Source organism: Cyanistes caeruleus, chromosome 1 (genome assembly GCF_971803275.1).
Source record: "Cyanistes caeruleus chromosome 1, bCyaCae1.hap1.1, whole genome shotgun sequence".
Taxonomy (NCBI): Eukaryota; Metazoa; Chordata; class Aves; order Passeriformes; family Paridae; genus Cyanistes; species Cyanistes caeruleus.
The window spans coordinates 108,790,407-108,811,215 of NC_141701.1; the positions used below are offsets into that span (position 1 = coordinate 108,790,407).

Below are 20,809 nucleotides of genomic sequence, written 5' to 3' on the forward strand. Positions count from 1 at the left end.
GTCATGTCTTTTGCCATATGCAAGTAGGCACAACTTATTCTTTCACAAAATACATTACTACCTAATTCATAAACAGCTCCCCTCCACCACTAGTAAAATTTAAATAATTTCTTACCATTCCAATAGGCAAAGTTAGTTCCACCTATAAACATGTACCTAAAAAGAAAAAAAATCAGGTTTTGCTGAACTGGGTAAAGAAATCCCCCCAAAATTAAGCTCTACTGAACACACACTTACAGGTTAACGTTAGCACCACGTGCCAGGATTTCATTAAGTGTTTTAGCTATAGTTTCTGCGGGCACAACAGAATGACGGTGCCCCCAGTGATCCAACCATCCAGTATAAAACTCAGAATTAACCTGAAAGGAGGAAGGGCAAAAGAGGAAGGGAAAACATGAAGAGGGAACAAGAACAGAATGCATTGTGAATTAAGGCTCCTAACTGTAAGAGGGAAGGAAAAAAAAGCACCTTGACTAATTTGAGCCATTTTTAAACTACTATAAATACAGCAAAGTACATACTAAATCAGTCCTTTTCAGCAGACTACAGGACAAAGGAACTAAAGGATTGTTTCAATAATTTTATAGGGACACTTTGAAAATAATTGCTTAAGCATCAAAGAGTACGGATTTCCTGGGAACCTGTCAACAAGGATGTGTTTCAGATTCTTGGCATTCAAATAAATGATGGAACCAACATATTCTCTGCAGAATAGCACACACAAACTGGATGTAATGAAAAATATTTCAAATTGCTTTCTAAACAACTCCTTAGCACAGAGATAATCTTATACCCTCAATGGGCCTTCTCCCTTTGTCAAAATGGCTTCCAGTGTGCTCAGATCCCACTTTAGCTTGTCTGAAACCTCTAGGGTAGCTGAAAACAGGAAGCAACTTCTAATCTGCCCTTTTAATTTTGCTTTTAACTTCCACCTACACACATATCTCACTAACTCATCTAACCATCCCTAGCGTTTCCGCTGCTTTGTAAACATTTATCTTAGCAAGGAAAACTACTGAAACAAATCAATACTTTTTGAGACTAAAATAGCATTTGTAGAGCAGCGGTTAATGTGGATTTGACAAACACACAGAGAAGCTCTTCGATTCACTTTTTCTGACTTGGAAATTATGCCCTCATCAACAGGTCCCTAAAATTGTTCAATGCACTGCTGTCAACCCTTCTCTGATTAACAACTTCAAGATTAGAAATGATACAAAAAGTTTAAGTGAAAACACATACCAAAGGGCCCTTCGGTTCACTGCTCCTTTGAGCTAAGAATGCTGCTGTAACATTGCCACCTGTAAACAGAAAGAAATAGAGTTGCTATATCCATGACTTTCTGGATCCATCAATTTACTGAAACTGGTATCTTATCTCCCTCCACTCTAGCAAAAGTCATGACAAGAAAGGTACTCCAGCAAACATAGGAATCAATACTTTTGATTCTGATGTTTAACTTACAAAAGTTATTTTAAATATATGCATGAACATATGCATGCTTGTGTACATGCCTTTGCTTTTAAGATACCTCTTTTGAAAACCCAGCTTTTCTCAGAAATGACATCCTGGCACAAAGAAGTCTGAGATGTGTCAGAATTGTTATTGATCATTGGAAAATCTAAATCTGGGGTTACGTTACCAAGGCTACGGGGAAGAACAGAAACCAGGCAATTTCTAAAGAGGTGTTTCACTTTTGATCGCTCCTAGTGGCTCAAGCCACAGTAGCTGGAAATAACCACTGTGGTGAGTGGCTCACCATTACATAAAGGATAAAAATGAAAACATTCACAATTTCATTCAACTTGCAAGAAAACACATCCCTGCTAAACAAATGTGTTTGGCTGTAGAGAGAATAATGTACAATAAAAAAAATGAAAATATGTGTCTTGGAGTTTGTTTCTTGTGCCTTAAGCCTATTTTGCCAAGTCCATGCAGTATACTAACATTTAAATCTTTAACTCTCCTATCAGAAGGGTACTGTCTGATCACACTACTGAATGGCTAAATGCTTAGCCATTCCTCAGGCTTATATCACAGCAAATTGTAGCAGTGTGCACATTTCTAAAGTACTGTTGTTTTTCCAATAACCTCTGGCTTAAAAAGAAATGTATTTGGCTGGCTGGATTCCAGGACAGACAGAAAGCATTCAAAAAAAACCCAACATTAAAAAAGAACATTAAAAAAATACAAGGAATCAATGCCAACTATTACTGTTAATTTTTAGGAGATACGAGCTATGAGCAGCGTAAATTGGTTATTCATGATTTCAAGACGCAAGGAAGTGATAATGACTTTCTAAATGGGTGCTCACAGGGGATTCTTGTATGTTTAAGAGTACATAAAATACACATAAATGCCTGTTACCCCATTTAAGCAAGGCTGTCAGGTTTGACAACAGTCCAATCAGTTTGTCCTGCCACAAATACTCAGAATATTTGGAAACAAGTAGCAGTCTCCAACCTGGAGCAAAGTCCACTGTTGCATAAAGACCCTGGAGAGCCCCACATTTCAAGTGAAACTGGCTTGCACCATCAGTTGTGAAGAGCACCACCTCATCCCCAAGATGCTGGCGAAAGAGCTTCAGAAGGAAACGCAGGTAGTTGTAGTCGCAAGCGAAGTAGCTCCCATACTCGTTCTCTACCTGTAGAGTAAAAGCAAATCAGTAAAGCCATAGCCAATTCAGTCTGCATCTGATAGCAGAACAAAGCATAAGTCCAACCCTCTTCTTCCTTTGATAGCAATATCGAAAATCTCATTTTAACTCCAGATCTGAGGAGCAGGAGAACACAAGACTCATTCCTCTCACCTGGATTTTAAAGTGGAGCCATCACTGTGCATAGCTAAGCCATTTTCCTTCGAAATTCCACACCCCCCAAAGTACCTACTTAGCTACAGTGATCATAATACAGTCTCTATTACAAGTTGAGATCTGCAACACACCTCCTGAGCAGACCAATAAAACCACAGAACAGACAGTGAAATGATCAAAACTGCAACAAAACTGAACATTCAGAACAGAGACATCTACAAAGGGCTCTCATGAGCCACGAGCCCTGCAATGGACTCAAAAGGACTTAAGGGAGAACTACTCTTCTAATACTGAGAGGTACACATCTTGCCCCTTTTCCAAAGAGAGGAACTTTTCAGCTCCAGATTCAACAGATTCCAATCCTGAAGGTCATTTCTGAAAATCCTGTTACAAGCATCTTATTTCTGCCAAAGAATAATTTTTCCCAGTGCTTCTGCTCAATAGACAAAACACACTGTTCAACAAAATTATCTTGTGCATATCACAAGAAGGGTCCCTTATCCTATCCTGTGCCAGTTGGGGAGTTTAAAGAAACTCAAATAAAGCTTTTTTTTGATCAAATACTACAAATAGTACAATCACTCCCACACATCAAGAAGGAGTTTCAGACAGAAGCTACCCACCATGAACACACAAAATTGCATCCTGAAACATTTACAACTTAAGTTAGGTGCTAAATTAGGCTTACTCCATACTGCTTTTGCTTCTATCTAAAGGTATTCTTATTCCCTTTTCCCTTGTCAGATTGTTTCAGGCAACTGTAATGCATTTTGGCTTTATGTGAGAATTGCCATGAACCTCAGATCTAAAAAGCTACACAAGTTCCCTCTATTGCTTTATTTGGCTGTGGGAAACAACTTTGACAGAGCAGATGAGTGCTCTCTGAGTTCTAGAAACAGTGGATTCAGTTCTTTAGGATAAGGTATTGCATCAGAATCTTGCAGCTATCTGAAACTTAAGAAATACCTGTCACACCACCACCCAAGACCCACAGGGTGTCTGAAAGAGCTGTATAAGCATTCATGCTGCTTGGGTTCATCTGATTTTCAGAAAATTACCTGCACCATGATGATTGGACCTCCATTTTGATAGAGATAAGGTCTCATCTTTGGCAAAAGGACACCCATCCATCTCTCTACCGCTTCCAGGTAATCTGATACACAAAGTATAAATGTTTCACAACTCTTCTGCTTTTTTCTACTTTTGTTTTAAATTACATATGGGTCATCTTTATATAGTGTTCTAATTATGTAAATTATGAACAGCATTTAATGAACAGATTGCTCTAGTACTTGAACAAATATGCACTTAAGCTTGTTTATAAATGCTTCCAGTGCAGTTTGCTAAAAAATAAAAGATTTTAACACTGATCAATGTGGAAAATTATCAAAGGGACTTCATTATGCCTCACAGGTAGTCCTAATACATATCAACAGGAAGAAAACTTCAACTGCTGCTATTTTTTAAAATACATAATTTAACCCACAATCAGCAGAACTGAAGTTGGATATGATATCTATATATTCATCCTCTACATGCATTCCAATAAACACATTAATCTCCTGTCTCATTCTTCCATGTCTGGTCCAATAACAGGAGCTCATGAGAATGCTGTAACTCGTCCTGGATTGTACACTGACCAGTCAAGAAGGATACCCATTATGAGTGGCTATGGCAAATCCAAAACCCTCAAAGCTGAAGCTACCTGTCTTTTTCTCAATGGTCACAATGATTCGTTTCTTGGCACCAACTTGACAATACCTTGGAAACTTTGTCCTCTGCTTTGCTTGTTCTACACACTTTTTGAAAACACGCTTCTAACTAGAAGTACTGAAGATTTTACTCATAAGAAAACTTGAGCTGAAATATGAATTATCTAGTAATGGCCTCAAACAGCAAGTTGCCTTGCTGCTACAGTGGATTTTTGATCGTCTTTTTTGATGCCTCTACCTGAATCAGAAGACCTGAGAACAATAGATTTCTTTTCCAACAGCCATGCAGGAAGACCTCCCTGGGAAAGAAAGGGAAACACTTCAGTGACATTTTTAGGAAACCTAAGAAGAATTTAGCCTTTTATCAAGACATATACTGAAAGACATACACTGAAAACTGTTTTTCTACAAGAAAGTAGTAATTCCTAATGTAAAAAACAAATACAGAATATGTTTGAATTGTAAGAAGTCACTTAGGATGCATGGATTTTATTTAACACACTAAACCAAAACTCTTGTCTAAGGATACACCAAGTTTGTCTACTTTAAGAAATACTTGCACTAGATTTACCCTAGAAGTGAGCTGTTACAAAAGGTTGTATACCATGTCCCATTCTGCACAGATGTAAGGTCCAGCTCGCAGGATAACAAGCAATCCAGTATCATTGGCAAGCTGCAGGAAATACTCTAGATCTTTGCCACCAAAAAAGTCATACGTGCCCATCTGGGGTTCGTGGTAGTTCCATGGGACATACCTATTAAGAGAGAAAATCACTTCCATTAGGAAACTGAGACTAAATCAGAATTCTGAAAAACAACTATTTGCACTACATGTCCCCAAGATCAGTAATGCTGCTGATCCTTTGGATCAGTAAAAGAAACGAGTAACTCTATGGCCTTTCTTCTGTCAAGTATTTCAGATGGCAGAAGGCATTAAAATTAATACTGAAATTCGGGTTATGTCTACAGGAGTCCCTGTCAGAGCAAGAACAGGTTCTGGTAGTGCCATTTTGAAATCATGATGTCTGTTCCAAAATTAAATAAACAGTTTTGAAGCTGGCAGTGCATCTGGCAGCTGCATAGTGGTGGAAGGCTGATGAGATGAATGTGGTAAACCACTCATGAAGGAAGAGGCCAAGAACGAGCTTGCCCAAAACAGCACATGACCCTTCACAAATGGAACACCCAGCTTGCACAGGGAACACCAACCAGGCTGACAAGTCTATGCTGCTGCCACTGCAAAGAACCTGAAAAATACCTAAGCCTCAAATGATATTACATCTAGGTCCTGAAAATTTCCTTTGGGAAGGAACAATGCAAATTCTGGAAAACCACCATTGAAAGAACAATTAAGTTGTGAGCTGTTAAGGTGCCCAAGAACTTATACAAAGCAAAGCTTAATTTCAACTAAGTAATAAAGGTGCCAAACAAGCAGATCACCATTTGAACAAACACCTTCCTCCTACCTCCAGGACTTAGGAGACCACAACCTCAGCACAGAACATCTCACAGAAATAAAAAAAAATACATTTGGTTCCAAGACAACAAAGAAACAGTAATCTACCAAATACCATGAGTAGTGTTGTAGGTGATGATCCCTGCTTGACAACTGTGTTTTGTATGCCATGGTACTAAGTGGCAGTACAGCACAGACAGACTAAAATTAGGGATGCATACACCCTGAGCAAGGATTCAAGGGAATGCAAAAACTCATTCTTCTAAAATTTCTAAAATTCACAAAACTCTGTCTAGTCAAGCAAAGATCCTCTCAAGCAACATTTTTCTTACTGCCTGGGTTTGTTAGTATGTTGTTCCACATTTAATTTTGTAAAAACTACCAAAGAGAGAAAGAAAGTCCCCAGAACAATGCTTTCAATAAGGAAGAGAACCAGGAACCCTCTTAGGACTACACTACTAAAACGGCCATACACAGACAGACACGCACATGAACATCAAACACAAATATAATCTTTCAGCCTTGGTGAATATCATAGCATCTCAAATAACAAAATTTTAAGCCACTGTTTGAAAAGATAAAGCTTCAAATTTTTGTGCCAGGATGGAGTCAAAGCAATGCCCTCAAGCATCAAAATGCAGATATTCCCCTCTATGTGGTATGTTTTATTTCTGTGTCAAGCTGCTCTAATTGTTTTTGAAGCACAATTACTTCACTTGTAAAACAAACTACATGTGCATTTAATGAATTTATGAACCATGTGAAAATCTACTCATTGAAGAGTTTTATGAACTTGTTCAGAAACAAGTCTTAAGGTTCAAATAAATTTCATACTGTCTGAGGTGAGGATGAAAGGGTTTCTCCAGCTCCCTTAAGCTCAAGATGAAAGAAGATAGAAAAATTCTTCCAGAAACAGCTTTCATTTATGTCACATGCTTGACCACAACACTGGAAAAAAAAAAAGCAGATTCTAGCAGAGAAAAAGGGAATAAGAAGAAAAAAACTTACATGAAACCGTTTTTTTTTATATAATGAATCATGATAAAAATTTATTTTAAACACTGGTCTAAAAATTGTTACTAAGACACTTTAATCCCTCAATGTATTTTCTACAGCTAGTGATGGTCTCAAATGAAATTATGTTACTTTGAAATTGTATTCTTTAATGAGTATAATTGTTACAATTGTACAATTGTTAGTTGTATACCATTGTCAAAATTTAGTTAGTTGTTAATCCTGCAGTGCTTTAGCTACAGAATAAGGAATTTATAAAGGAAACTCATTTTTCAAACTTGAATTATGGTATTTCATCTGTATTTGAGTTTTTTATGCACACGATATTTCTAAGTTTCATGCTATAACCTTCCTTTCTTTAGAAGTCACAGATTTCTTCTCTCATTTCAGAGATTATCAACAGGCAAAAAAAATCACTCTTCAGCTTCCTTAATGTACAAGGTAATTCTTTCTGTAATACCAGGAAGGGATTTTTTAAGTAGTGTAAAATCAAATAAATTGTACTACTTTCATAAATCAGCATGCTAGTTAAATTACTCACATATGAGTCTTTAGGAACAGTAATTTGTGTTTAAACTTTAAATATTCCATATTCTAAACAGCAGCTCCTTCATACAAGGACTCTATACAGGTTTACATCTTTCTGCTCGTTAGTCAACAAATAAAGTAAAACAAATAAAATGCTCGATATTTTTTAAACTTTCTATGATCCTGTAAAGGTAACTGCAGATTCTTCCAAGAAGTGTCTCCACTGATCAGCAAATCCTGTATATATATATCTTCAGCCCCATCTAGTGCCTAACTCTTTATCTGCTCCGTGCAAGACAAACCCCAAACTTTCTGTGCTTTCCAGACGCCTTTGTCAGCCAGCACCCATTTCCAGCTGGCAGACACAGTTCAGAAACTGAAAACAAGGACAGTTACCAGTGTGACCCAGACACTTCTGCTGAGGTGGGAAGTGAGCTCCTCAGCATCCTCCTCCATCACCTTCTGGGATGGCACACCAACCACAACATTAAATTTCAACATGCTCTTTAGAAGGGTAGGCCTTGATCTCTTAGGTTTTAATATAAGATCAAGCTTACTGTCATCTGTTTTCTTATGTTCTGCTACTGCTTAAGGTGCTACCAGGTGCGGACAGTTATATCCATGTACTGACTTCACCTGTTCCAGAGTCCAGGAGGAGCTGCTGCCTCAGTCATGAGCTGAATGATGCATCAAGGCATAGAGGGCCTTTTGGAAAAAAGGCTGCAGAGAACAGGAAGGAGAACACGTCTGGTTGGCTTTGTCCACAAAGTATTTACAAGCACAATCCTACAATATAAGGATCCTGTTTCCCTTGAAGTGGTAAACCTCACAGGGAATGCCTTGATAAGAACAAGGAAGACTCCCATATTTTAAATTATAGCAGGACCGTTCCTGTCTTATGGAAAAAAATCCCAAGCAGCAAAATCACAGCCTTCAGATGCGGCCTCAAGATTTCAAGTCCAGCTACCACATTCTGCCAGAAAGTCTGGCAGTGCTGCTGCCCATTCATTCCAGAATGACTTCACACTATTTCTATCTCTGTCCTTTGCTAGCAGTATTACTGATCCAGGAAAGAGTATGCAGAAGAAGAGAAAACAAAAACACAAACACACAGAACAATTTCCATTTCTTTACAAAAATCACACAAAATCAGAGACGATTTCTTCAGAGTAATATGAATATTTATAGCTTTATCTCAAATAATCCAGACCAGTAAGACTTGATTGCTGGCAAACTTCAAAGGAAAACAAAAGGGATTTTTGGTCAGTGAGGTGCTTTTTTAGTATCACGAGAGAAAGAGTGATTAGTGTCAAATGGAAAAAGACATGCACTGGGTTCTTGTAGAAAATGCAAGGCACAGGAGCATTTCCTGGTTCTAAAGCACAGTTTTAGATTTATCTTTCACCATAGTAATAAAAATCCAGAGGTGAGCAATAATGAGAGAAACTCAGAGAATCTCAGTCTGATCTTAGAAAAACAAAAGGAGACTAATGAAGCTGTTATGATGTGATCCAGCAACAACACCTAAAGCCACAGGTGCCATAATCACAGCACCTTTTGTGCCAGAACAGACACAGCTCAGCTCTCCCAAGGCCAACAGAGATAAGCTGTCAAAAGCAAAAGAACAAATTTTCACTTCTTCCTGCACAGCAGAAAGTAAAGCAGAGTAAGGGATCTCAACAAGGGAAAAAAGCGGAAAAGAAAGAAGGAAAAAACCCATTATCTTAGTGGGAGATCACAAATGAAGAAGGTGAAAACAATGAGGAGAAACCCAAACTGGCCCTGTGTAATTTTGCCATTGAACAACAGTGACAAGGGGAATGAAAAAAAATATTCCTATCTCAAAATGCCAGTGATGCAGCAGAGACATAAAAAGGGAAAAAAAAAGAAAAAGAAAAAAAAAGGAACTGTTGGAAAGAGCTGGAAATGAACAAAGGGCACTGAAAACACATGGGTGATGGAAGGAAGGAAGAAAATTAATCAGATGTAAGGGAAGTATGAGACACTGGATCACAGGAGTCACAGAGCCACTGTCTGGACTCAGGCTGACCTTCAAGCCAGACACCAAAAGGTGTAATTTTCAGGTCCACTTTTATTTCAGCAAAAAGTAATTACCTGGGCAAATCCAGCAACCCTGCCCTGAGCAAATGTGTTGCTTAATCCCATTGCTCTTATTAATGTGAGCAAAGACAGAACTTGATTCTTTAATAGAAAACAACAAAAACAACCACAAAAAACACTCACCAGAGAGTGACTGCATCATCCTAACATAGGGAAGAGTCTTAAGATATGCAAAAAAAAAACCACCTAAATTTAGAAAAATTCAACTTTTTCCCTTCCCCCACTGTCTGTTCTTCACATACTAACTGACTAGTCTCATCCCCAAGTGTACAAAGCAACCATGCAACTTGGAGGTCTAAAAACAATACAGATTTCAAGAGTGAGAAAGGAGAGGTGGTACAAAACTGTCACTGAGCCTACAGGCTCTGCACTGTCAGAACATGCCCTCTTTATAGCACAAAGCAGGTGGTTTCAAAGAGAAGCTCTAAGCCTTGCAATGACTTAAGAAAAGAAAACCAACCTGTTTGGGAATTACAACCATCGCCTGAAAAGACTGTGCCTTATACATCTCCACCATTTCCCTTGTTAAAGAAGCTATGGCAAAACTAAAAACAAGTTGAATTTTTTTTAATCTCTGCCTCATCTGTTGAATTAAGTACACAACCAGGTAGAAAAGACAAGAAAAATGGACTAAGGGTTTTGGACACACACACAAAACTGAAAGCTGTTTAAACTTTTTTTTTTTTTTAAAAAAAAAGTACACCTAATTCCCCATCCATTTATCTAAATTTAAATGCTCCTGGTGAAGTAGCTTGAAATAGTTTTTAAATGTTACTACAATCTTCACCAACATTTTCAAGGCCTCTGGGTGACACTAACCCAAGCTGTATTAACGTTATTGTCTCCTCTCACCTAGTCTGCTTTTTGACCAGGGAGTACAATATCCCTGGCAGAGGCAGAGCACATACAATTGTTCTGTAGTTGCCAAAGTTCACAGTCCAACAATTTATTTCAGGTCACATTTGCACCCTGGGCTGTGAAGCAAGAGGTGTTGACTATCATCAGGAAAACAAACTGCTGGTTACAACCTGCCCAGCTGCCCCCATTTATGTGGTTAAAGGTCATCCTGTACCACCCTTCACTTCTCCAGAGCTTCCTCACCTTCCTCTGTTACTGGAAAAATAATAAACAAGTAACAATGGCATTATTCCTCCTAATGACTTCTCATACAGCTCCCAGGATCACAAATCACTTGGAAAATGAATAGCTACTCACGTTTGAATGGCATCAAGCCCTGCCATCTTCATCTTCAACAGGCGGTCCTTCCAGTAATACAAGGGCACTCGCGAGTAGTGAATGCTACCGGAGATGTAACGGAAAGGTTTCCCATCCTTGACAAAGCAGTTGGAATCATAATCAATCCCAAAACTCCTCTCAGGTACATTCTGTACACAGTAACAAAAAAAAAAAAGACACAGCATAAATTTTTTCTGCCTTGAAAGACACAGAGAACAGGCTAAACAACATCTCTGGGTTGTCTACAATAGAAGATACAATGGGTCCTAAAATAAGAGATGGTAAATGACTTTCCTCCAGCTATCTCTAGCCCACCTGAGTCAGAACAACAAATCAGCAAAAGACAGCCAGTTCAATGTGTTACAGGATAAAACCACAAGGAAACTAGCAAATATAGTTCAAAGAAAACACACTCCCTCCTGAAAAATGGAGGACGAAATTGCTAAGCCAATTTGTCTATCCCTAGACTGTCATTAAACAGAGCAACTGAGGTTTAACAATACATTTCAAGACTACAAATTCCAAGGAGGAAGACAACAGCATGTTCCATCCGCAACAAAGGCATTATTTTACAGAAAACCTAAAAAAATTGTGGAAAATGCCCTAGATACACATAGCAATTCAAAGCATTCTGCCAACAGTGAACAAGTGAAATTGTGTGCTGGACGTGTAATAACAGATATGAGAGGATACAGCAGGGAAACAGGAAAAGCAAGGGGCTGCCAAGTGCTGCACAGCAGATGCTTTTTATGCTCTGTTTCCACAAACATGGACCCATTCTTAATATTACTTAACTTTATTAAGATAAATAGATCTTGACTTAACAAAGGTTTGGGCATATCAGGCCTCTCCAAAACCAGGACCACACAGAATTCAGGAATACAAACCAACTGCTCTGGAATAACTGCTGTAGTAACTCCAGGCTGTTAGACCTCAAGTAAACTATTGCTGCAGAGGATGCACAGGTACGTACAGCTGTTTACTTCCTGTTCAATTAAAACATATGTGACTTTTTCCTGATCTTTCATTTATAACCTGCATCTTGATGGCTGGGCACGCTGCACTAGGATGGAATCGTTCTCTGTGTACCCATGAAGGAAACTATTCACCCTTACAGACACCAAGCAGATGTTTCACATTCTTCAAATGTTTTGACTCTAGGGCAGTGTGACAAGTAACAGCACTAATGCAGAGCTGAGTGCTTCAAAATGATCATGAGTAAGTAGAACTCAGAAACCAAACGCAACAACACAGAAAAGAAACCAAAAAAACCCATCACTATGGATAGAATCACTTTACACATCAAAAAGCCATTATCCCTGGAAATAAGAAGAGGCAAAATAAATTGCTGTGATGTCCCTCTGTAAGAGGATTTTAGCCCCCTTATTCAGACTAACCACATTAAGGGGTCTATGGAAAAGACACGTGTCCCATTCATGGCAGAGAACTGTTGAGATGATAAATGCTGAAAAAACTGTTACATGCCCTCAGGGACAGACACTTCTAGCAGAGAGCCATGGCTATCTTAAAACAATTAAAAGGAGGTATTAATTATTAAAGTGGTTATCATTGAACCAGTTACCATTTAGAAGTCAGGTTTTTAAAACTGTGACCATGGCTGTAAATCACCTTCCCAACACATACACTTCCTGACAGTGTTATTACATGGGTGAGGAGAGGGAGGAAGCTACCAGAATACTTGAATTCACCTCATTCATCATTCATTGTAAACAGACTTGCTTCATGATCAATTCTTCAGCATTACTTCATTGTCAGTGGATGATCCAGGGCTTGCAACAGAAACAGGAGAGCTGTCCTCATGAATTCGGCTGGCTCTGCCAACACTGTATACTCACCATTGTGAATATGCAGGGAATGTGTTCCCACTTTGTCTCCCTAGAAGATGGGGCAGTGGGTCTGCTCATTTGGTAAGCAACACACACCAAGCACTGCTCGGGATGCCAGTTCCTTCATACAAAATCGTATCAGCACCCAGCTGAAAATTCACACCCTTACAGGCAATGGTATAATGTTGCATTGTAATGGTATAATGCATGTGAGCATACTCACATGGAAAAGAGAAGAACTAAAGAATTTGTCCTTGCTTAAATCAAGTAAAAGTTTATTTTTGCAACCTTAATGCAATTTCAACATTTTATAATAGTTGAGATTATTTAATTTAATCAAAACTATACTGTTACATGTCTCTCGACATAAGATTTTTTTCCCATCTTCAACACACAGAACTGTTTATCAGTAGCAAAATCTCCCACTGTCCAAATTTACAAAACAGGACTGTTTTTTCTTATTTAGAAAGCAAACAAATGCAGGTATAAATCCTCCATCTCTGAAAATTTTTAGCCTCTCTTCACAGAACACCTCTTTCTCTACCTCAAAGCTTAAGTATTAAAACTGAGAAACACAAATCACTCATTTTCTTCTGCTCCTTCCAAAAAATTGTCTTAGTAACCTTTCTCTGCCTTCTCCTTTTCTCTGCCTTCTCCTTTTCTCTGCATCACATCCTCATCCCAGTTGTCTGCACCTTCTTCCACTAGTAGGTTTTAGGCAAATAGTGGCCTTTTCTTTCCCACTTTCCAACACGCCTCATTTAGCAGTGGGGGTGTAAGAGTTTCTAAAACTAGTCAGGTTTATTGTTGGTAGCTTTTTGTTGGTAAATGGAATGAGTGTGTTAAAACTATTCAGCACAAACTGCTGCAATGCATGCTGGTATAAAATAAAAGGTCATTAGAGGCCTCATGCTTGATTATAAGAATAAAGTTTTATTAAATCCCAACATTTAAAGCATTTCTTATACCACAATTTACATATTTTCCAATCCATTCTATAGTAATTATATAATAAATATAATTTTCACAAAGTGACAATACTATTATATTCAGCTATTAATTCTGACATTAATTAACTCCTCCTCAGCCCCCAGTGAACTGGCCTTTTACAGAATGAAATATATATTCATTTAGTTAAGTTCTCCAGATTAAATACATTACACACACACACACGTAAAATTTACAAAAAAAAAATAATTAAAAATTACAAAATAAGCAGCACAGCAATTTTTCTTCATCTGAAATACTGAACACAGGTCTGAATTGTGCACATTCAAATCAAACTGGAAAAAGTATAGAAAGAACCTTGAAGGACAGTTAGAGATTGCTGATTAGAGACATTATAGAAATGGTTCATTCCTTTTATCAAACAGAAAGTTGATCTAGGATACTTTCCATTCATAAAAAGCAAAATAAGAAAAGGCTTTCAAGTCTTTTGGCACAGAAAGAAAATATTTTAAGTAAGAAGTAATCACCAAGAAAACAACCTTTCAGAGGGAGAGATACAAAAATAAAAATGGGAAAGAACTAAATTACATCAGGAGAACTGAATAGATTTAAGAAATGACAACATGACCACTCCTAAAGGGATGCATATCTGCTTCTGAAAGGATACGTAACTATTTTCCAAGAGAGGCACATACCAAGTAAGGAAGAAATTCTGGGATGGAAGGATCCCTTCAGCTACGTTTTTGCACCGACTTAATCAGAATGAAGAGAGAAATAAAAAAGGCAGGAAAAAAACCCTAAATATACTAGTAACTCACTGAGAAGCTGACACAATCTAAAATCAGTCCCACAAATGCCTCCTGTTGAGGAAACTGGCTTAACAATTAGCCTTCTTAATGTGGTAAAAACATTCAGTGCGACAAGTGTAAAAATTCTCCTGGACTACTGGCCAGCTGAGAATACTCTGCACCACTAAACCCAGAACACAGCTCTTAACTAAGGCCTGTTGATAAGTAACCAGAGGGTTACAGGCTATCAAAATTCCCTCCTCGTAAGACCATCTGACACCATGTCACCGGCTGCAAAAAGCCTCAGATGGCTCTCTCATGGACAGTAGGCAGTATTGAATACACATGGAAACTTCAGGATACTTAAGCAAATATTATCACACAATCATAAAAAAAAAGTTTCTAAAATTATAAGTGATGGGAAACAGAAATTATCTAATCTGGCAAGCAGAAAGCATGGCTGGTAAGGTATTCAGTTTTCAGACTGAAAGAGGATTGACTTCTCTAACAATTCCACTAACCTTTGTGACACATTTACAGTATTTCTCATTATTCCTGAGTAAAAATTTAAGATGTTTGTACAGAGAAGCAAAATACAAAACCAGAACAGGAATTAGAAACTCTGCCTGGGAGATGTCTAGAGTGGATGAAGTCAAACCTCAAAATTTAATTTATAAAAACCCTCAACTTGACAAAGTTTGGTACTTTTCAAATGCACCCCCATCTATCTCCTTTAATATGAGAAAATAAGCTGAAAAACAAAACCAAGTGTTTATGGTTGTCTGGTTCAGGATCAGATAGGAAGGCAGGAAAAGACTGAACACCACAGCTCTGGTCTTCCATCCTCAGTCTCCTGGATAAGAACTGCTCTCTTCTGCCCCATGCTGTGGGTCTGCCTGAGAGGAACAAGGGCAGTGGTGGGCAGAAAGGCAGAGCAAGGGAAACCCTGCAGCTACAGCTGCAGACTACAGAGGCAAGATTTCCAGGTTCCCATTGTTTGTGATATTTCATGCAGCAACAATGAGGGGGGAGAGGAGGAGAGAGAAGATGTACAGAAGCAAAGTGTTTCATCAGCCTGGACAAAAGTCACACATTATTTTACATCCTGGCTTTCTCAAGTGAACACAAAGATACAGAAACAAGGATGTTTTTACCAATTATTCTCTAATACCTCAAAATTCCCATAATTATGTTAATTTATTATAAACCCTTCTATGAAAGATGGGAAGGAATCCTCCATCCCTCATTAACCTGTAGCGGTTACTCTGCTATATGCCCGTCAGACAACCAGGACACTGAAATGTTCTATGGGAAAGTCACCTGCTGCAGTTTAGTCTGATTAAAAGAGGACATAATTTACTTAAATATTAAAGCCTTTAACAAATTTCAAGCATTAACTTATTTGCATTGTTTGTAAATAGCATCTATTTACTCTTGCAAGAGAAAAATAATGGAGGAGAAATTAGGCAGAAAGAAAAAAATACAGAATGAAGACAAACAACACTGAGTATTTCAGCTTTGGAATTAGTGCTTTATATAAGGAGGTACTGTATGCTCAGATAGCAACTGAAGTTAATTTTGGATTTTTCCTCGTTTGCTTTTATTAGAGCTATTTTCAGTAAGCAATTACTGGATGCCCAGCTATTCTGGGGAAAATGCCTGAGAAAGACAGCTACTTTTACTTTCTGGTGTCAGTCTCACCAACTTTTAACTGGACAAAGCTGAATTTTAGAACTGATGCCTGTAAACTTAGAGTACTAATAAGAAGCACAGACTGGAAGCCCTGGTGCATGCTGCAGACAGCTAGCAGGATAAAGATATCCAGCCCCAATGAAAAAAAAAAAACCAAACCCTAAACTATTATTCACTTCCCACAACAACTCTAGCAAAAGGCTCCTAGAGTTTACATACTCAGTGCCCATTCTTGCAGGCCTTCCTGCAAAACATGCATAAGTGACTTCACTGCACATGCTCAGAACTTCACCTGCTCGAGATTTGATAAGGCAGCTGCCTGATGGATACCAAACAGTGGAACATGAAGCAGCTGCAGGACACAGGTACTACTAAACATGCACAGGACACACGTTATCTCCATGACATCAGTGTTATCTTTAAATGCAGAACCTCAACAATAATGAACTCAAAGACCTAATTTCTTCAGTAATTTAATATGTCCCAAATTTGTTTCATAGGCCCAAGATACAGTTAGTGTTTTCTGCTCAAACTTAACAGAACCTGCTGAAGTTCAGCCCAACACATTTTCTCTGGCTTCCCTGAAAAAGAATTTGCTTTATAGTAGGAGAGCCAATATACTGGCCAAAAAAAAATAAAAAAATTAAAATTAGAAGTCTGTCAAATGGAAAACTCCTCAAGGAGAACGTAGAATAATCTCTGTTATTTCAGCTCTGCTGCCCAGCCGCATGGGTATTCCATAGTACATCGTCCCTGGGCTGACGTAGACGAAGGTATTCTGCCCAACTTGGTACAAGCCAACAAAGAATGGATTCAGAAGATAAGCTCCAGCATTTAGAGGGAAAATCTGCCCTCCGTGAGTATGGCCAGAGAGAATTAAATTTATGTCTGGTCTCTCCTGAAGGGCCCACTTTGCAGCAATTGGCTGATGAGCTAAGAGCACTATTGCATGCTCACTGCTACAACCTCTGAGAGCTTTTTTCAAATCCATGCCATGTCCCGAGTAGCGCAACACATCTGCTTCAATGTCATCCACACCAGCCAGGCAGAACCAGTCAGAAGTGCTCTTTGGTGAAACAATCTTCACATTCTCATTATGCAACGGCTGAATGTTAAATGATTTTAACAGCTCGAACCAGTTGCTAACATCTGAGGTGTAGTACTCATGGTTTCCTGTGACAAAGTAAGTTCCCAAAGGGGAATCAAGTTCTCCAAGAGGCTCAACAGCAGGTCGTATGATCTTTGCTTCAGCATCAGATAGGTCCCCAACAATCACGGTGATATCTGGTTTTAAAGCCTTAACCATTCTCACTATCATGGCAAGCTTGGTCTTCCCAACTGTAGGCCCCAGATGGATATCTGAAAGCAACACCACTTTCAGGTTATTCATTGTTGAGGGCAGCTTGTGAACTGGAATCTCCACTGAATTCACAGTAGGAGGCTGGGAAGCATTTAACAGCCCAACAACAGTCAGCACGACAGTAAGTAAGACTGACAGAACTGGTTTCAGTGCAGTTCTGTTCTTGTTGCCTGTGCCTGCCTTAGTGCCTCTCCCAGCCAGGAACTTGTAAGCCTGCTCTACAGAGCCTAGAGTGAAGAGGAAAAAGATGAGAATAATATAGGCCCCCAAGCAAGTGTAGGCAGCTAAAGAAAAGAAATAGGGCTCTTCTGCAACAAGAAATAGCAATGTAAAGAAGCTTGAATGAGCCAAAACTAGAAACATGAACACAGCTATTTTCCACAGCATGAAACAGAAGGAGCTGGCAGCTGAAGACCTGGTGAACGTGGTGACTGTGCTTCTCCAAACATGAAGAGACCCCATCAACATGAGTGTATTAGCAAATAGTGCCATCTGCAGCCTTAGAAGCCAGCGTCGCGTCCTGAAATCGAGTTTTTCTGCCAGGTAACTCCGTGACAGCATCATGGAGAAGAAAACCACTCCTGCAGCCACTGCAGCCTTTGCTTCAATGGGCAGTTGCTTGAAGGAGATCATCTTTGCTTCCTGACTGTTCCCTTCTGTTCTGCAGAAGTCTCCAGTAGTCAATAATGTGGTTATGAAGGGATGCCTTGGGTCAACAAAGCCTGCAACCAGGAACCAGTAAGAGCCGCTTTAAAATATTACACACATTCCCTTTTTCCCAGACTGCAATAAAGGACTGTTACCCTACATACTACACAAGATGCTGAGTCATGCAGAATCACTATCATAAAGAAACAAAGGAGATGTCCTGAAGTCAAGTAAATCAGACAACAGAAAAGACTGGATGCTGGAAGTCCCCTTCCAAGCTCCCTGTCTGCCTCCATCAATCATTTCTCCCATACACACACTTTTCTTTTAAATGCTTTTTTCTCACCAAGACTTCCTAATAGTAGATGGCAATACATCACAACAGGGATGAAATGAATCCTGGGAACATCCATTATAGCATTTGTAAATCCCATACATGTTCTGGGACTAAGTTGCTTCTGGTATTAACTTAATACATAATTTCTGTTCTTCTTGCCAAGCAGTTGGCTCCACCTGAAAAGCAGGCATCACCCTACATCATTCTTACCAAATGCAAGAGGTCTACTAACACATGCTACACCAGCAGCGAAATCCCCAGTGGAACAGATGCAACTTGGCCCCAGAAACTGCAGATGATCAGCAGATATCCTCGCCTGCTGTTGTGAATCAGATTTCTCCAAAGCCCCCAAAATCAGCAGGATCAGTGAAACTCACACTCTGTTTTGCTACTCACTTCCAGCTCACTTCCACAACATGTAGAGTTTTCCAAGACTCAACACCTGTTCTACTATATCCTGGTCTAACAGGATGCAACCAAGTTGAAAAGTGATTAAAATAGCACACCCTGCTCCTTTAGAGGGAAGCACAGAATCTAATGCATGTTTGCTCACATGTAGACTGAAAACAAACAAGCAGGCATCTGTTATATTTGAATGGTAGCAAAATTCCCTGGTTTGCTCTGTATTTTGCTCAGTCACAGTGTTTCTAATAATGCTCAGGTTGCATATTTCTCCTTAGAAGAAATCTATTGTTTTATTTTAATCATAGATGAAAAAGTTTGGAAGTCTTTCATAACATACAATAGAGACCATGTCTGACATAACAGTCCCATATAAGCATACTTATTTTCAAAACACTTCCTGTCTCTCAATCCACACTTAGAGAAAGCAAGCAATCATTATAGCCAAAAATATCTCAGAACTAGGGCACAAAAGCAGCACTGTAGGGCTCAGCAGTGAACCTAAGCCCAGAAGTCTGCAAACCCAAGTTTGCCAGGTTGCTTATCTGCTGCATATGACCTTAAGCTAATTTAAAACAACAGCAGCACATCTGTGATGGCAAGACCCTGATCTACTTTGAGAACTGGACCAAGTTTTAAGAAGATCCCTTCCTTCACTGCTTGCGGCAGGGAACTGTGGGCTGATAAAGGAAAAATCGCGCCCGCCAGCCTCAGCTCAAGCCCTCTCCGTTGTTACAAACTACTCTTGAGAAATAGTGCTATTTTACACGTCTCTACAGAAAACACACAGAGCTAGGAAGATAAGAGCATGAGAAATGCTGTATGGATTCAAGTCCATAGGTTCTCCAGGTCCAGAGGTCCTCTATTGCTCTAGGCACCATGCAATACTCTGTCTAGACAACAGCAGTAAGAAATGCTGTTTTTAAAGAAATGACAGGACTCTGGCCACAGTCTGTGGTCTGCTCCCTCATACTCCTTCAGCTGACAATGCTGCTACACTAGGGATGTTAGAGGGCAAATCCTTGCACAGTCATTTCTGGATGTTGTTTATGAACCTGATGTATTTAAATTTGGCAAATACATGGTTTTTTTCATCTGTTAAGTACTGTCTGGTTCTACAACCTCCCATGGCAGCAAATTCTCAAAACAATGTATTTTTACAGTATTTTATCAGTTTGAAACTAACCTATTAAATCCCCTAAAAGTGCTAATACTACCGAGCTTGCAGAGTATTTGTTCTCCATTCCTCTTGCCTGCCACCTTCAAAATATTGGGAAGGCTCAGCCACAACCTCACCCCTCAGAGATGACACTAATTGTGATTCAGTCTTCCCTTCCATAAGGTCTTACGTGATGTTGCTCTACTTTTCATACATCTTTAACCACCTGTGCCCCATCCAACTACAACATCTATCAAGGGGAGAGTGACACTGCCGCGAACTCGAGGCATAAACCACAACTGTGGAGCCTGAAGATTCATCCTTAGGCTGTGGTATTGCATCCCCCGGGACAATGCGGCTACAACAGCATCTATAGAAAACAGGAAAAACCCCTTTCCCTCCTCTCACACACCCACAGGACGAACAAGTTTTCCCACGGGATCTACCAGCAGTGTCGGTACCGGTTCACCCGCGGCCCCGCGTTGCTCCGTGAGGCCTCCACGGTTCCTGGGCGCGCAGGGAGTCCCGGCGCCGGCAGCACCGCTCCTGAGGGCGGCACCGCCAGCCCTTCCTCAGCTCCGGCGGGCCGGCCTGCTCGGGAGAAGGGCACGGACCCTCCCTGCCCCGGCTCCGGGATCTCCCCCTCGGCGCAGCCACAAGCCCGGCACCCGCGCCCTGCGCGCCGCCCACGAGCCCTAAATCGCTCATGGTTTAAAAAAGGACCGAGGCAAAGCGCCTTCCTCCAGCGG

At 39.7% G+C, this 20,809-nt stretch overlaps 2 protein-coding genes across 4 annotated transcripts in view; both read right to left on the reverse strand.

Moving 5' to 3' along the window:
- The window catches only part of GLB1 (galactosidase beta 1), a 41,888-nt gene that overhangs the window by 20,258 nt on the left and 821 nt on the right, over window positions 1-20,809 (reverse strand). For 2 of the 3 annotated variants that reach the window (XM_086849025.1, XM_023919365.2), the window contains exons 2-9: window positions 10,859-11,028; window positions 5,129-5,279; window positions 4,763-4,823; window positions 3,871-3,965; window positions 2,464-2,644; window positions 1,243-1,301; window positions 238-359; window positions 116-156 (exon numbers count right to left, since the gene is read on the reverse strand). In XM_086849025.1, the coding sequence (XP_086705151.1) occupies window positions 116-156; window positions 238-359; window positions 1,243-1,301; window positions 2,464-2,644; window positions 3,871-3,965; window positions 4,763-4,823; window positions 5,129-5,279; window positions 10,859-11,028 (880 nt within the window). Of the gene's footprint in view, window positions 1-115; window positions 157-237; window positions 360-1,242; window positions 1,302-2,463; window positions 2,645-3,870; window positions 3,966-4,762; window positions 4,824-5,128; window positions 5,280-10,858; window positions 11,029-20,506; window positions 20,785-20,809 lie in introns of those variants that run through there. The other variant, XM_086849033.1, reaches the window with a different exon arrangement.
- On the reverse strand, window positions 13,640-18,229 carry TMPPE (transmembrane protein with metallophosphoesterase domain). Its single transcript, XM_023919366.2, has one exon. The coding sequence runs from the start codon at window positions 18,145-18,147 to the stop codon at window positions 16,831-16,833; it is 1,317 nt and encodes a 438-aa protein (XP_023775134.2). The 5' UTR covers window positions 18,148-18,229; the 3' UTR covers window positions 13,640-16,830.